Below are 18,404 nucleotides of genomic sequence, written 5' to 3'. Positions count from 1 at the left end.
CTCAACTGGAATATTGTGTCCAATTCTGGGCACCACACTTTAGGAAGGATGTGAAGGCGTTAGAGAGGATGCAGAAAAGATTTACAAGAATGGATCCAGGATTGAGGAACTTCAGTTACTTGGATAGATTGGAGAAGCTGGGTGCCGTTCTCCTTAGAGAATGGAAGATTGAAAGATGATTTGATAGATGTGCTCAAAATCATGAAGGGTCTGGACAGAGTAAACAGGGAGAAACATTTCTCATTGGTGGAAGGGTCGAGAACCAGAGGATTTAAGGTGAATGGCAAAAGAACCAAAGGCGACATGAAAGAAAATGTTTACGCAGCGAGCGGTTACGATCTGGAATGCACTGCCTGAGAGTGTGGTGGAGGCAGATTCATTTGAGGCTTTCAAAAGGGAATTGGACAATTATCTGAAGAGAAAATAATTTGCAGGGCTCGGGAAAAGATGGGAGAGTGGGACTGCAGAGTTGCTCTTAGAGAGCTGGCACAGGCATGATGGGCCGAATGGCTTCCTTCTGTGCTGTAATGATTCTATGTAGGTCTCACCTGAGGCTCTGCTCCCAGATGGCATTCTGTGTATTGTTTTAGTGCAAACAACGTATGAACCACAGCTGAGGTAAATCTCAGTGTGGCAAGGTGGTTTTACTCTACATGGAGATCAGAGTAAGTAATTCTGTTACTTATGATGTAATATTTTCTGAAGTTGGCAACAAGTGCATATTTAGAGCTTTGATTCCAGAAAACCCCTCTTTGAGCTCAATCTGGACTCTGAGAATCAGAGCCAATTTAGAGTTCATTCACACGAAGGACTATGCACAATATGCATGAATATGGTGATGATGTGATGCAGGTAAACAGATCCGAGTAGTAACATTTATGCAATACCAGTGCAGTCTTATCAGAAACTGAAAATGGATTAAGTCCCAAAACTGAAAAAGCTTTAGTGTATAGAAACTAACATGTTTGTGAATCCTTTAACTTTCAGTGCGTCATGTGGCATGCAAGCTGGTCTGCCTTTGTGACTATGCTGATCCCACTGAAGTAACACTGCAAAGACAAATACTGGTGAGTTTGAGATGTAGTATTTGACAGATTATAGGTAAGGTCTTTTGACAGACAAAGTAGATGCATGTCTCACTAGGCAGTAATTTTGGGGCTGATCACTTATTTTACTACCATTTATTAAATCTGGTATGCGTATCCTGCTATCTTTATTGCAAAACTGTTACTGCACTTCATAGGAATTAATTGTACATGAAGCACTTCGAACTTTTTCTGAGAGATATGAAAATGCAAGTAAGTGCTTATTTTTAATTTTCATATAAATAAAATAACTGATTAATTGAAAAGTTAATTGTATTAACTTTTAAAATCACTTTATCAGAGGATGTTGTTTGAATCAGCATAATTAAATTTTGGTCAAAGAAGTTACTTTTCTGTGCCATTAGGGGCAATTATGTCATAGAGTTATACAGCACAGGCCCTTTGGTCCATCGTGTCCACGCTGGCCATCAAGCACCTATCTATGCTAATCCCATTCTCCAGCACCTGGCCCATAGCCTTGTATGCTAAGGCATTTCAAGTCCTCATCTAAATACTTCTTAAATGTTGTGAGGGTTCCTGCCTCCACCACCCCTTCAGGCAGTGTGTTCCAGATTCCAACCACCCTCTGGGTGAAATTCTTTTTCCTCAAATCGCCTCGAAACCTCCTGCCCCTTACCTTAAATCTATGCCCTCTGGTTATTTACACCTCTGCTAAGGGAAAAACTTTCTTCCTATCTACCCTATCTCTGCCCCTCATAATTTAGTATATCTCAATCAGGTCCCCCCTCATCCATCTCTGCTCTAAGGAAAACAACCCTCGCTTATCCAGTCTCTCTTCATAGCTGAAATGCTCCAGCCCAGGCAACATCCCAGTGAATCTCCTCTGCAGCCTCTCCAGTGCAATTACCTCCTTCCTATAGTGTTGCGACCAGAACTGTACACAGTACTGCAGCTGTGGTCTAACTAGCGTGTTATACAGCTCCATCATAACCTCCCTGCTCACATATTCTATGCCTCAGCTAATAAAGGCAAGTATCCCATATGCCTTCCTAACCACCTTATCTACCTGTGCTGCTGCCTTCAGTGATCTATGGACAAGTACACCAAGGTCCCTCTGTACTTCTTAGGGTCTTACCATCCATTGTATATTCCCTTGCCTTGTTAGTCCTCCCAAAATGCATCACCTCACACTTCTCAGGATTAAATTTCATTTGCCACTGCTCTCCCCATCCTACCAACCCATCTATATCGCCCTGTAATCTAAGGCTTTGCTCCTCACTGTTTACGACACCACCAATTTTCATGTCATCTGCGAACTTACTGATCATACCTCTTATATTCACGTCTAAATCATTAATGTACGCTACAAACAGCAAGGCTCCCAGCACCAATCCCTGTGGTACATCACTGGTCACAGGCTTCCAATTGCAAAAACAACCCTCGACCATCACCCTCTTCCTCCTGCTACTAAGCCAATTTTGGATCCAATTTGCTAAGTTGCCTTGGATCCCATGGGCTCTTACCATCTTGATCAATCTCCCATGCAGGACCTTATTATTGACAATTTTATATTAATGGGTATATACAATGACTATTGCAACTTCCTGAAGAAATGCCGGCTTGACATTTTTGGGTTTTGATAATCTGTACACTTAAGTGACAAGTGCATAAATAACAAGGCCAATTTTAACATTTGGGGCAAAATGGGTAGTCAACAGGTGGTTGATGGACAGAGCCTGTTGTTTCTGCTATGAAGACCATGCCCATTTGGTGTCCAGGGCTCTCATCCATAGATCCAGAGGGCTCTGTTTGCCAATTTTGATGCATCTTGCTGATAGGGGAGAGTGGGACGTTGGCCAGTCCCTACCTGGAGCTGTATGGTAACCTGTCTCTGGAGAGGGGCAATGTGATTGCCAGAGTGCCGTGCATGGGCCCGCAGTGGGCTAATAACTTTTGTGGGACCAGAAGGAACATTGGGTTGCTCAATGCTGATTAAATGGGTAAAATGCATATGTCACGTGTTTTGCCCGATTGTATCGCAAAATTGTAAAGGAGTTCCTACCTACGTCATGGGACCCAAATTTACACATTAAAAATGGCCTCCCACTTGAGCAGGAAGGCTTTCTTGCTGTTTATCCAAAGGCCCCAACCAAGTTAACTGTGGCCAGAGCCTTTGCATATTTGGGGCACTAAGTAAATTGATGTCATTTTCCGGCTGTTAGTGACTCATTTACTCCAGGCGGCCACAGTTAAAAATCAACCACTGTGTATTCACACATGGTTCTGTAAGAAGTACATTTCATCTGTGGATAGGTTACATTGTGAAGCATTACTACTTTCTGTTGCAGATGTTCACAAAAACTGGACGAAGCTGGTTGGATTGTAGGAAGCCTTTACTGGCAGATGGATTTCTGGACTTGGCTGCGACAGTACTTTACTTTTATCATAAACTGTTTCCTAAGTTTAATTGGATTCTTTGTTTAACTTAATGCAGCCATTCAATTAATACTTTATGCTTGCAATGTCTCTTGAGGTTTATATTTTGTCGTAATATGCTAAAGGAGTGACATAGAGCCTCAATGTCTTATAGTTTGCTTTGCTTATGGGCTCATGGGATTGGGGGTAATATATTAGCATGAGTTGAGGATTGGTTAATGGACAGAAAACAGATCAGGAATCAACAGGCTGGTTGGTAAGCTGTAATTAGCAAGGTATAGCAAGGATCAGTGCTCAGACCTCAGCTATTTACAATCCATTTCAATGACACACTCAGACCCCTTATGTAACGTATCCATGTTTGCTGACTATGCAAATTTGGGTGAGAAAAGAAGCTTTGAGGAGGTTGCGAAGAGGATGCAAAGGGATATAGATAGGTTGAGTGAATGGGCAAGATCATGGCAGATAGGAATATGGGGAAGTGTGAAGTTACTTTGGTAGGAAAAATAGAAAAGTTGAATATTTTTTCAATGGTGAGAGACTGGGACATGTTGGTATTCAGAGGTACCTGGGTGTCCTTGTACATGAAACACAGAAAGTTAACATGCAGGTACAGCAAGCAATTAGGAAGGCAAATAGCTTGTTGGACTTTATTCCAAAGAAATTGAGTGTAAGAGTAAATAAGTCTTACTACAATTATACAAGGCTTGGTGAAACCACACCTGGAGTACTGCGTACAGTTTTGGTCTCCTTACCTAAGGAAGGATACACTTGCCTTAGAGGGAGTGCAACAAAGCTTCACTAGACTGATTTCTGGGATGAGACGATTGTCCTATGAGGAAAGATTGAATATATTAGGACTATGTTCCCTACAGTTTAGAAGAATGAGAAGTGATCTAATTGAAACACGGAAAATTCTTAAGGGACTTGTTAGGGTAGATGCTAGGAGGATGTTTCCCCTCACTGCAGAGTCTAGAACTAGGGGCCAGAGTCTCAGAATAAGGGGTCGGCCACATAGGACTGAGATAAGGAGTAATTTCTTAGCTGAAATGGGTTGTGAATCTTTGGAATTCTCTACCCCAGAGAGCTGTGGATGCTCAGCCTTTGAGATCGATAGATTTTGGGTATTAAAGGCATTAAGAGATATGGGGATAATGCGGGAAGGTGCATTTGAGGTAGAAGATCATCCATGGTCTTATTGAATGGTGAAGCAGGCTTGAGAGGCTGAATGGCTTACTCCTGTGCTTATTTTTTATGTTTTTACTGTGCACTGTGTTCTTGTCACTTCCAGTTTTTTTTGCCTGAATTTGGTGAGGAGATTCTTAAAGCAGCTGTAACAATATACCAGAAGTTATAACACTATAGTAGGGTTGTTTTGGATTTTGTGACCAAACCAATAGCGCAAAGGCAAGATAATGTGAATTGTCTTCAGTATGATTGATCACTGGATTTTGGCAGAAATCTTTGGGTTGTGGTATCGCAGTGACTGCAGTGTTGACCTCTGAAAATATAACATTCCATATGGAGTTACATAGAATCTACAGCATAGAAACAGGCCACACAGCCCAACCAGTCCATGCCAGCATTTATACTCTACTTAAACCTCCTATCCTTCCTCATCTAACCACATCAGCATAGTCCACTTCCTTTCTCTCTCATGCTTTCCCTTAAGTGCATCTGTACTATTCACCTTAGTCATTCTGTTGTAGTGAGTTCCACCTTCTGTCCACTGTCAGGAAGTTTTTTCTGAATTCCCTATTTGATTTCTTGATGATGACTTTATATTGATGGCCTCTAGTTTTGCCCTTCCCCATTAGTAGAAGCATTCTCTTAATATCTATTGTGTCAAAGACCTCTATTAGGTCACCCCTCAGCCTTCTGTTTTCAGGAGAAAAATAGATCCAGCTGGTTCATCCTTTCCTCATTGTTATAACCTCACATTTCTGGTATCATCCTTGTAAATTGTTTCTGCACTCTTTCTAGTGTCTTTAAATCCTTTTTACTATATGGCAACCAGCACCGTACACAGTATTCCCATGTGTGGTCTAACCAAGGTTTGATATAAGTCTAGCATTACTTCTGAACTTTTCAATTCTATCCCTCTAGAAATGAAACCTAGACCTTAGTTTCCTTTTTTCAGTGGCCTTGCTAACCTGTGTCACTACTTTTAGTGATTTATGTATCTGTACTCCCAGAACCCTTTGCTCCTCCACCCCAGTTAAATTCTTATTTTCCAAGTAACATGTGACTACCTTATTTTTCTTACCAAAATGTAATACCTCTGTGATACTTGTAATACACTCAGTGCTGAAATTCATTCATATGTCCATTCTGAAAGTTTATTAATGTTTTCTTCTAATTTGTTGCAGTCTTTCTCAGTCTTGTCTCCACCGCACCACCCAACCCCCCCCACCCCCACCACCCAACTCCAATTTGGTATCATCTGCAAATTTAGAAATTGTGTTTTTGATTCCAAAGTCTAAATTGTTAATTTGAATTTTGAACAGTGGTCCCGGCACTGATTCTTGTGGGACCTCACTTTCCACCTCCTGCCACTTTGAATAACTACCCTTTTCCTCTACTCTCTAGTTTCTGTCTTGCAGCCAGCTAGCTATCCGTTCTTGTACTGGTCCCTTGACTCCATATCCTCTGACCTTATTCATTCACCTATTATGTGGCACCTTATCAAAGGCCAATTGCATCTACTGCATTGCTTTTGTGTACTTTCTCTGTTACCTCTTCAAAGAATTCAATGAGGTTGGTCAAGCAAAATTTTTCTTTTTGAAATCCATGTTGTCTATTCATTATTATATTATTGGTTTCTAGATGGGTCTTTCTATTTTCTTCTTTGGTACGGATTCAGTTGTTTTGCTTACCATTAATGTTAAGCTGACTGGTCTATAATTCCCTGGATATGTTCTATCTCTCTTAAATACAGGTATAACATTAACTATCAGAAGTCCTCTGGCAGTGCACCTATTGCTAACAAGTTATTAAATATGTGTAATATTGCCTCTGCTACCTCTTCAGATTCTTTTAAAATATGCAGCCACAATCCTTCTATAAGTTTGATTAGTTTATTTAATATTGCTTCTCTTTTTTATTTTAACTGTGGTTATATCATTTCTAATCTCATCTTCCAATGTCACGTCCACCTGACCTGTCTCCCTTGTAAATACTGAAGGAAAGTAATTAATATTTCTGCCATTTCACAGTTGTTGTCTGTGATTTTATCCTGTCCATCCCTTATTGGCCCTATTCCATCCCAACTTTCCTTTTTTATTCATGTACCTGTATAATATTTAACTATTTTGTTTCATATTCCTTGATAATTTCATTTTGTAGTTCCCTTTTGCCTTCCGAATTTTTTTTTTGAATTCTCTCGGAAACTCTTCATATTCTTCCTCATCATACATTCCCTTGCTGTCCATGTACCTAGTGTATGCCTCTTTCCTTACCCTCAGTTTTCCCCTTATGTCTTTATTCATCTATGGTGTCTCATTAGTGTTTAGTTTGTTCTTTTTTTTTTAGCAGAATATGTTTTTTCTGGGCTTTGTTGAGCACTGTTTTAAATGTTTCCCGTTTCTGTTCTGCAACATTGTTTGCCAATATTGTTATCCATTTTATTTTGCCAAGTTTTATTCTCAGTCTCTCAAAATCAGCTTTCCTCCAATCTATTACCCGAGTCTTTTGTCATGCTTATGTCCTTTCTCAATCATTATCTTAAAGTGTATAACGGTGTTTTTTGACTAAATGTTCCCCTCCTTTTATTGCTTTCATTTACTCTGGTTTATTCCTCATTCTTCAGCCTAGGAGCAAGTAAGTTTCTTGTTCCTTGGGGTAGAGATTGCAAGGGGGCAGGGGGTGGTGGGAGAGGGTGAGAAGAGTGTGGATTGGGGGGTCGGGCGGAGTGATCATGGGGGGAGTTGGAGAGAGACTGGGGGTCGCAGGAGGGTCGATGATCACTGAGTAGGGATGGGTGGGTCAGTGATTACAGGGAGGTTCTGAGTGCAGTGGTTTCAATTGTGGGGAGGGAAGCACATTAGCTCGGAGGGCTAGGGGAAAACACTTCTCCTGACCCCGTAGCAAATCTTCCCTTATTGGGCTTCTTATATACTGGGTTAGAAAGAAGCCCTGTGTACATTGTAGGAACTCCATTCCCTTATCCCCTTTGCCTGCTTCTTTAGCCAATTAATTGCGGGGTAGTTGAAATGCCCATGATTTGTTATTCTGTTTTTGACTCATTTCCCTAAATTGTTTTCATATTTCTTCCTCCACCTCCCTTCCTCTATCAGGTGGCCTTTAAACTACCCCTCTTCGGATGAACTACAGTTAAATTTTGCTTTGCTGAATGGAAAAGGCTGCTGCCATTTTGTTTCAATGATGCTAACATGCTGCTGGCACTCCATCTGGAGCAATACTTGTCGTGGTTGAATTGCAAGTCAGACTGAATTACACTTACATTGCAGACTAGTTTTGCAGTATGGCATGCAGTTTTGGTCATCCTACTGCAGGAAGGATACAGATGTATTAGAAAGGGTTTGAGTGATCAGGATGATGATGGATTTTATGAAGAAAGGCTTAACTGACTAAACTGTCCATATTGCCTGGCGAACACTCAGTTTCCAGTTGCTATGAACAGCATAAAGGGGCAGAGATACCATGAGAAAAGGTCTCCTCCTCTCTTAAGTTGCACTGAGATTTCTGGGCTTTTCCTAGAGAGGCAGACCTGGGTCATTGTCTATAATTTGTGTAAGACAAAATGTAGCCATGTGTTATATATTGTTATACCATCTGTAAAGTGCTAGGAACTAATTATCTAGGAACTAATCATTATGTGTAATTGTTCTGGGGTGGGGCTGGCTCATTCACGGTGGCATGGGAGAGTCATGTGACATGTAACAAGACACCACTCTGGGGCAGTCCGATACCAGGGTTCATGGAAGCTGAATGGAATAAACAAAGACTCCAGTCTTTCCAAGTCTAGGTGTGATTATTTCTAACATATGGGAACCAGAAAACAACCAGGAGACATAATATGGTGGCAACAAGTGTCTGTGAGTAAACCCAAAACATTTTAAATAAATTTATTGCTGAATTAGATTGGAAAAAAATTGTCCCAAATTAGGGCCAGAGAGAGAGAAAGAAAAAGAAAAACCGAGTGAATTGTGTGAAAACGCAAAGCGAAATGTCAGCTGGGACTGGAATGAATGCACAGCTGCAGGCCACTATGAATTGGGAAGCTGATGATGCTGTATCTTCACTGTTGACAACGTTCAATACACCCATTGGACGGTACAAGTTCCTGCGTTTACCTTTTGGCCTTAAAATGAGCCAGGATGTGTTCCAACAGAAAGTAGACAAGACATTCAGGGGATGCAAAGGAGCAGTCGGCAGAGCAGGTGATACCCAGATATATGGTGTCGATGGAAAAGATCATGACAACCGTCTACATGAAGCCATGGAGAGAACCAGGAAAGCTGGGATCAAGATAAATGCAGACAAATGCATTGTGAAAGTGAGAGAATGCCAGTTCTTCGGAATGGTGTACACACCTGATGAAGCCAAGCTGAGTCCTGAAAGAATCTCAGCCATTTCTGGGATGCACGCCCCAAGAGATAAGACAGACTTGAGAAGTTTCCTTAGCTTGATCCAATACATGAGCCCCTTCATACCGCACGAGTCTGAATACACAGCAAACCTGCGGGAGTTGTGAAAAGAAGACGTAGAGTACCAGTGGTCAGAGTCACATGACAGGAGTGTCAGCAAACTCCAAAAGGTAATCTGCAAGGAGCCAAGTCTGCCATACTACAGCAGAAAGAAACCGGTCATTCTGCAAGTAGATGCTTCCACAAAAGGACTGGGAGCAGTCCTGGTACACGAAGAAAAGCCAATAGATTTGCATCCAAAGCTCTAACATCAGTTGCGACAAGAAATGCCAACATAGAAAGAGACTTTTTGGCATTCGTGTATGGATGTGAGAAGTTCCATACCTATCTCTATGGGAGGAAGTTCATAGTGGAGAGTGATCACTGTCCACTGGAGCAGATCTACAAGAAAAATCTATGTAAAGCACCAGCAAGACTGCAAAGGTTACTCTTAAGGCTTCAGAGTTACGATTTCACTCTGAAATACAAGCCAGGTAGAGAAATGGTGCTGGCAGATAACCTAAATTGGTTGTTGCCACAGGAGAAACACGAGATAGAAGATCTTGGTATAAAGATGCATCATCGAGCAAATGTAACACCACCGAAACTTAGTCAAGTTAGAGATGAGACCAGCAAAGGCGAAAAGTTACAGATGCTGTCTCAGCAAGTGATCCAGGGATGGCCTGATAAGATACAGTAAACGCAGCCAGCAATACAGCAGTACTGGTCTATTAGAGATGACATCTCACTAGAAGATGGTGTTCTGCTAGCTGGATCCAGAATAATCATACCCAAAGTGTAAGCTCAGAGCCAGATCAGCTGTGTACTGGATTGGCATATACAAAGACATAGAAAATATGGTGTCATAATGCAATGTATGCCAGAAGTACAGAAACACATAGCAAAAAGAGGAGATGATAGCTGCTGAAGTACCACCCAGACCACGGCATACTGTAGGAGCCAATTTATTCACACATAATTAAGAATGGTATCTCATAGTTGCAGACTTCTACTCAAAGTTTCCTTTTATCCGGAAGGTGAAAGACTTGAAAGCCACAACAATCATCTCAGCAGTATGAGCTCTATTCGCTGAGCAAGGGATTCCTGAAAGATTAATATGTGATGATGGCACCCAATTCACATCCAGAGAATTTAAGGAATTCACTGACCAGTATGGGTTCAACACCATCACCTCATCATCACACTACCTACGGGGACACAGGTTTAGAGAAAAACACGTCTAGATGGTCAAAAGAACCCGTACGAAATGTTTTTTTATTTATTCGTGGGATGTGGGCATCACTGGCTGGGTCAGCATTTATTGCCCATCCCTAATTGCCCTTGAGAAAGTGGTGGTGAGCTGCCTTCTTGAACCGCTGCAGTCCATTGAGGTAGGTACACCCACAGTGCTGTTAGAAAGGGAGTTCCAGGATTTTGACCCAGCGACAATGAAGGAACGGCGATATAGTTCCAAGTCAGGATGTTGTGTGACTTGGAGGGGAGGTTGTAGGTGGTGGTGTTCCCATGCATTTGCTGCTCTTGTTCTTCTATTTGGTAGAGGTCACGGGTTTGGAAGGTGCTGTCTAAGGAGCCTTGGTGCGTTGCTGCAGTGCACCTTGTAGATGTTACACACTGCTGCCACTGTGCGTCGGTGGTGGAGGGAGTGAATGTTTGTGAATGGGGTGTCAGTCAATGCCATTGAATGTCATGGGGAGATGGTTAGATTCTCTCTTGTTGGAGATGGTCATTGACTGGCACTTGTGTGGCACGAATGTTACTTGCCACATATCAGCCCAAGCCTGGATATTGTCCAGGTCTTGCTGCATTTCTACACGGACTGCTTCAGTATCTGAGGAGTTGCGAATGGTGCTGAACATTGTGCAATCATCAGCGAACATTCTGACCTTATGATTGAAGGAAGGTCATTGATGAAGCAGCTGAAGATAGTTGGACCTAGGACACTACCCTGATGAACGCCTGCAGTGATGTCCTGGAGCTCAGACGATTGACCTCCAACGACCACAACCATCTTCCTTTGAGCTAGGTATGACTCCAACTAGCAGAGAGTTTTCTCCCTAACTCCCATTGACTTCAGTTTTGCTAGGGCTCCCTGATGCCATACTCGGTCAAATGCTGCCTTGCTGTCAAGGGCAGTCACTCTCACCTTACCTCTGGGGTTCAACTCTTATATCCATGTTTGAACCAAGGCTGTAATGAGGTCGGCAGCTGAGTGGCCCTGGCAGAACCCAGGCTGAGCGTTATTGAGCAGGTTATTGCTGAGCAAGTGCCACTTGATGGTACTGTTGATGACACCTTCCATCGCTTTACTGATGATTGAGAGTAGACTGCTGGGGTGGTAATTGGCCGGGTTGGACTTGTCCTGCTTTTTGTGTGCAGGACATACCTGGGCAATTTTCCACATTGCTGGGTAGATGCCAGTGCTGTAGCTGTACTGGAACAGCTTGGCTAGGGGCACAGCAAGTTCTGGAGCACAGGTCTTCAGTACTATTACCGGAATATTATCAGGGCCCAGAGCCTTTGCAGTGTCCATTGCCTTCAGTCGTTTCTTGATATCACGCGGAGTGAATTGAATTGGCTGAAGTCTGGCATCTGTGATGCTGGGGACTTCAGGAGGAGGCTGAGATGGATCATTCAGCTCGGCAGTTCTGGCTGAAGATTGTTGCAAATGCTTCAGCCTTATCTTTCGCACTGATGTGCTGGACTCCCCCATCATTGAGGTTGGGGATATTTGTGGAGCCAACTCCTCCAGTTAGTTGCCTGATTGTCCACCACCATTCACGGCTGGATGTGGCAGGACTGCAGAGCTTCGCTCTGATCCATTGGTTATGGGATCGCTTAGCTCTGTCTATCGCATGCTGCTTCGGCAGTTTGGTACGCAAGTAGTCCTGTGTTGTAGCTTCACCAGGTTGACAGCTCATTTTGAAGTATGCCTGGTGCTGCTCCTGGCATGCCATCCTGCACTCTTCATTAAACCAGGGTTGTCTTCTGGCTTGATGGTAATGGTAGAGTGGGGGATATGCCGGGCCATGAGGTTGCAGATTGTGGTTGAGTACAGTTCTGCTGCTGCTGATGGCCTGCAGCGCTTCATGAATTCCCAGTTTTGCATTGCTAGATCTGCTTGTAATCTATCCCATTTAGCATGATGGTAGTGCCACACAACACGATGGAGGGTATCCTCAATGTGAAGGTGGGATTTCATCTCCACAACATCTGTGCGTTGGTCACTCCTACCAGTATTGTCAAGGACAGATGCATCTGCGGCAGGCAGATTGGTGAGGACAAGGTCAAGTATGTTTTGCCCTCTTGTTGGTTCTCTCACCACCTGCCGCATACCCAGTCTAGCAGCTATGTCCTTTATGACTCAGCCACCTCGATCAGTAGTGGTGCTACTGAGCCATTCTTGGTGATGGACATTGAAGTCCCCCACCCAGAGTACATTCTGTGCCCTTGCCACCCTCAGTGCTTCCTCCAAGTGGTGTGCAACATGCAACTGAGTGGCTTGCTAGGACATTTCAGAGGGCATGTAAGAGTCAACCAAGGGTCTGGAGTCACATGTAGGCCAGATCAGGTAAGGACAACAGATTTCCTTCCCTCAAGGACATTAGTTAACCAGATGGGTTTTTGCAACAATCGACAATGGTTTCAGAACCATCATCAGACTAGCTTTAAATTCCAGATTTATTAATTGAATTCAAATTCCATTTTCTGCTGTGGTGGGATTCAAACCCATGTCCCCAGAGCAATACCCTGGGTCTCTGTGTTAAAATGCCAAGAGCCGAAGGAAGATCCAAACGTGGCCTTATTGTCACTCCGATCACTTACTCTTCTTAGTCATCCTCGTTCCTGAGGGACTGCTTTCTTCCACTCCAGGGTTGTGGGTCCTTATGTGACTGAGTAGTCCAATTCTGGATCAGCACAGTCTGCCACAGGTGGGGCAGGTGGTGTTTGGTGAGGCGAGTGAATGGGATACTTGAGTTTCCGAACTCTCCTTCCGCTGTTTGCACTTGGTCTTGCATGGGCATGTCGACATTGTTCGAACTGGCTGGCACCTTCACAGATGCTTCTTCTCCATTTTGGGCGGTCTCAGGCAATAGGTTCCCATGAATCAGTGGAGATGTCACATTTTTTCAGGGAGTCTTTAAGGACATCCTTGTAGCATTTTCCTCTGCCCTCCTGGTAGCCTCTTGCCGTGACGGAGCTCGGAGTAGAAAGCTTGTTTTGGGAGTCTTGTGTCAGGCATGTGGACGATGTGGCTGGCCCAATGTAACTGAGTAGCCATGACCAGTGTCTTGATACTGGGGATGTTGGCGTGAGAGAGGACACTGATATTGGAGCGCCTGTCCTGCCACTGAATTTGCAGGATCTTACAGAGGTACCGCTGGTGATATCTCTCCAGGGCTTTGAGATGTCTGCTGTACAGTGTCCATGTTTCTGACACATACAGGAGGGCAGGTAACACTGTGGCCCTGTAGATCTTGGGCTTGGTGCCAGATTTGAAGTCTTTGTCGTCAAACACTCTTTTCCTCCGATGACTGAAGGCTGTGCTGGCACACTGGAGGCGATGCTGCGTTCCGTTGTCGATGTCTGCCTTTGCTGAGATGTGAGAAGTGATCCATGTTGTCCAGTGGTTTGCTGTGGATCTTGATAGTCGGGGGGCAGTGTTGCGCTGTGGGAGCTGGCTGGTTAGAGGATCTTTGTCTTCCGGATGTTTAGCTTAAGGCCCATTCTTTCATACGTCTCCGTGAATGCATCAATGAGGGTTTGAAGCTTGGCCTCTGAGTGTGTGCATACACAAGCGTCGTCAGCGTACTGCAGCTTGATGACAGAGGTTGGGGTGACATTGGTTCTGGACTGGAGGTAATGTAGGTTTAATAGTTTCCCACTTGTCCTGCAGAGTAGATCTGCTCCTTCAGGGAGTTTCATGGAAATAAGGTGGAGTGTTGCGGCAAGGAAGATGAAAAAGAGCTTCGGTGTGATGATATCCTTGCTTGATGCCTGTTTGTACTCGGATTGGGTCAGTGGCAGATCTGTTGGCAAGGGTTACAGCTTGCATGTTGTCGTGCAGCACGGCAGAGGATGGTGACAAATTTCTCCAGGCAGCCAAATTTGAGGAGGATGTTCCATAATCCCTCCCGGTTGTTAGAGTCGAAGGCCTTTGTGAGGTCAAAGAAGGCCATGTATAAAGGTTGCTGCCGCTCCTTACATTTTTCTTGGCGTTCTTGCTGTGAAGATCATGTCCACTGTGCCATTTGATGGACGGAATCCATATTGTGATTCCGGTAGGAGCTCTTCAGCATTGGGGAGGAGGTGGTTGAGAAGGACTCTTGCGATGACCTTCCCTGTGGCGGACAGCAGGGAGAGCCCTCTGTAGTTAGTGCAGTTGGTCTTGTCGCCTTTTTTGAAGATGATCACAATTACAGCTTCTTGGAGAACTCCTGGCATGCTCTCCTCCTTCCAGATGAGGGATATAAGACCATATATTTGTGGCGAGAGTGCCTCTCCACCGTATTTTAGAATTTTGGTGGGAATTTCAAACGCCGGCAGCCTTATTTTATTTTAGCTGTCGGATGGCCTTTTCGATCTCATGTCGGGCTGGGGTTGTGTTGAGGTCGTGGTGGGTAGCATGCTGTGGAATGTGGTTGAGGGTACTCGCATCAAGGACTGAGTCGCAATTGAGGAGATCTTGATCCACACCTCTCAAGGCTTACATGAAAACACCTGCAGAGCTGTTGAATGGAAGAAAATATAAGATTACTCTGCTGAGCAAAACATCCTCCAAGTGACCAGGAGGAAGTGAGACAACAACTCACTGAAGCACAGGTAGAGGAGAGCAACAGTTCAACAAGCATGCTAAATCCCTACCTGAGCTGTTGAAAGGATAAACTGTACATGTACAGGATCTAGTCATGAAAACCTGGAGCCCAGCAAATGTTGTTGGTGGTCATACATCTTTGAGACTGAAACCGGTATCCAAATGAGAAGGAACAGAATCCACATTCGAGCTAAAGCTGAGCTGGAAAAACAGAGAAGACCATTAACAACACTGGAAATATCACTATTCAGCGAGACATTAACAACGTCACCAGCAAATGACACAACATTAGCAACAGCAAGCACGACTCTTAAAACACCAGGAGCAACAAGCACAACATCGCCTGTGCAGCGTGTCAACTCACCACTGAGAGCAACGAATGCTAAATCTACAAGATGGAGGTGCAGCATCTTATCACCTAAGCGATGCCATGAATAATATTTTTAGGAAAGAATACACGCTAAAAGAGACACTAAAAAGGGGGTTAGATTATTTTCAAAAGTTGGTCGATCTTCAGTTTAGAAGAAGATAATGACTGGGACAGTTATATTGATATAGGGACATTATGTTTTTAAAGAAAGAGGGATGTTATATATTGTTATACCATCTGTAAAGTTCTAGGAACTAATTGTTATGTGCAAGTGTTCGGAATGGGGGGCGCGGGGGCACATGCACGGCTGCACTGGAGAGTCATGTGACATGTAACAGGACACCAGCCTGGGGCAGTCCTATACCAGGGAGCATGGAAGCTGAATGGAATAAACAAAGACTCCAGCCTTTCTGAGTCTTAAGTGCAATTATTTCTAACTTATGGGAACCAGACAACAACCAGGAGACATAATACCATGGACTTGGGGTGGGAGTGGGTGGCTCTAATATTTAGTTGGGTAAGATTTCCAAATGAGAGGAGGAGTTCTGATCAGGAAACCTAGGAGTCCATGTTTCCCTTAATGTTGTGGACTTTTAATTCCACAGCATATTTGTTTTGTTTCAGGTAGGTTTCCGCTTGGAAACCAACCTGATTGGCAGGCATGTGTCCCTGTCAGGCAGGTACACTCCAGGAAAAGCCACAGCCCAGAAGCAAGTAAGTTTCTTGTGAGGGGTGCAGGGGAGGGTGGGTAGAGTCGGGGGTGGGGGCACAGAGTGATCATGGGTTGGAGAGAGATAGGTGGGGGGAAAAGATGAGGGATTGGAGGAGGGTCAGTGAACATGGAGTAGGGGTGGGTCAGTGCTGTTCACAGACCTGTAGTTCCACAGGAGAGAGAGAGAGGAGCAGCAGAGAGATGCAGCTCGCATGAGGCCCATACCTGGCACAGATGGTCTACAGGCAGAGGACAAGCTTCCTCAACATGTCTGAACACCAGTGTCTCAGGAGGCTTAGGGTGTTGAGTCAAGTGGTGGCAGACATTTGTAGGCTGCTAGAATAAGATCTTCTGTCAACTGGACCTGGTGGCAATGGTTTACTGGAGGCTATGTAAGTCACCACTGCACTTAACATTTTTGCCTCTCGATATTTCTGGGGTACAGCCGGAGACATTTGCAGGATCTCTCAGTCAGTGGCATAGAAATGCATAAGACAGGTGACTGATCATTTCTTTGCCAAGGCTACCAACTATGTGAACTTTGCCTGAGATGACACCAGTCAGATTGAGTGGACGCTTGGGTCTGTGACTCTGGCTGGCTCCATGCAGGTGCAGGGTATTACCAACTGCATGCATGGCAAATAAGACACCTCCAGATCTCCCAAGAGTATTCATCGACTGCAAGGACTTCCACTCTGTCCATGTGCAGCTGGTGTGGAACCAGAAAAAGTTCTTTATGCAGCATGTGGAGGATGCCCAGACAGCTGACATGATGCTTTCATCCTGCAGCAGTCCACCTTCCCTAATCTCTTCACACCTAGTAACAGTTACTGGCTGGCTGCTTGAAGACCAGGGATACCCAATTAAAAGATGGCTGGTATCACCTCTCAGAAGCCCAAGGAATGAGGCCTAGGAGCGATAAAGTGAATGACGTGGTGGTGATATGGCATCGAAGAAACCATCGACATGCTAAAGATGCGCTTCAGTTTCCTGGACGCCCTTCAATATGAACCAACCAGAGTCTCCAGAATGGTCGTGGCGTGCTGCGCTCTGCACAAAATTGCACTGCAGTGAGGTTTGGACCTGCAAGACGAACAAAGCAGAGCCTCTTGGCAAGATGCTGAGAAGAAGGTGGAAGGTGATGCAGGCAATGTATCCACTAATGCTGCACATTGCTGCCTGGGATGCTTTCATTACTGCAAGGCTTACTTAGATTCCACCAGTGCACCCATCTAACAATCACATATAAAATGACTTTTGGCACCCATCCCCCATGCCGCTAATGCAAATCAGTCCTGTAGACAACCAAGCCTCCCTTACACAGCCCCCCATTAGTTGTCGTCAGTGTTTCTGCTAAGTTGTATGCACACATACAATGCAGCAACCTGGAAGGTACTGTACAGTTATTGTTCTGGGTTAAAACACTTTGCCGGAGATCATTGGGGCGATGACAGGGCAAGGCTAGGGTATCATTCATTCTATTTAACTGCCAATTCTGGTCACCACACTTTAGAAAGGATGTTAAGGCCTTGGGCTGGATGCAGAGGAGATTTACTAGAATAGCACCAGGAATGCACGACTTTAGTCATGTAGGGATATCAGAGAACCAGGCTAAATATAAAAGGTTCAGAGAGGAAGTGATAAAGCAAATAGGAGAAGCAAAGAGAGAGTATGAAAATAGACTAGCAGGTAACATAAAAACTAGCAGGTAACATAACATGCTGCATAAGCAGCATGCGATAGACAGAGCTAAGCGATCCCATGACCACCGGATCAGATCTAAGCTCTGCAGTCCTGCCACATCCAGCCGTGAATGGTAGTGGACAATTAAACAACGAACTGGAGGAGGTGGCTCCACAAATATCCCCATCCTCAATGATGGGGGAGCCCAGCACATCAGTGCGAAACATAAGGCTGAAGCATTTGCAACAATCTTCAGCCAGAAGTTCCGAGTATATGATCCATCTCGGCCTCCTCCTGAAGTCCCCAGCATCATAGATGTCAGACTTCAGTCAGTTCAATTCACTCCGCGTGATATCTAGAAACGACTGAAGGCACTGGATACTGCAAAGGCTATGGGCCCTGACAATATTCCGGCAATAGTACTGAAGACCTGTGCTTCAGAACTTGCTGCGCCCTGAGCCAAGCTGTTCCAGTACAACGACAACATTGGCATCTACCCAGCAATGTGGAAAATTGCCCAGATATGTCCTGTACACAAAAAGCAGGACAAGTCCAACCCGGCCAATTACCGCCCTATCAGCCTACTCTCAATCATCAGTAAAGTGATGGAAGGTGTCATCAACAGTGCCATCAAGCGGCACTTGTTTAGCAATAACCTGCTCAGTGACGCTCAGTT

At 44.4% G+C, this 18,404-nt stretch overlaps 1 protein-coding gene across 1 annotated transcript in view; it reads left to right on the top strand.

Annotated features, from left to right (window-relative positions):
- tex11 (testis expressed 11) overlaps window positions 1-18,404 on the top strand; it is a 245,081-nt gene that overhangs the window by 42,936 nt on the left and 183,741 nt on the right. Inside the window, exons 3-4 of the mRNA XM_068046993.1 lie at window positions 988-1,067; window positions 3,395-3,475. Of these exons, the coding sequence (XP_067903094.1) occupies window positions 3,395-3,475 (81 nt within the window). The 5' untranslated portion in view covers window positions 988-1,067. The remainder of the gene's footprint in view (window positions 1-987; window positions 1,068-3,394; window positions 3,476-18,404) is intronic.

This window comes from Heterodontus francisci, chromosome 15 (assembly GCF_036365525.1).
Source record: "Heterodontus francisci isolate sHetFra1 chromosome 15, sHetFra1.hap1, whole genome shotgun sequence".
Lineage (NCBI taxonomy): Eukaryota > Metazoa > Chordata > Chondrichthyes > Heterodontiformes > Heterodontidae > Heterodontus > Heterodontus francisci.
This window is presented reverse-complemented; position numbering and strand designations above follow the sequence as displayed.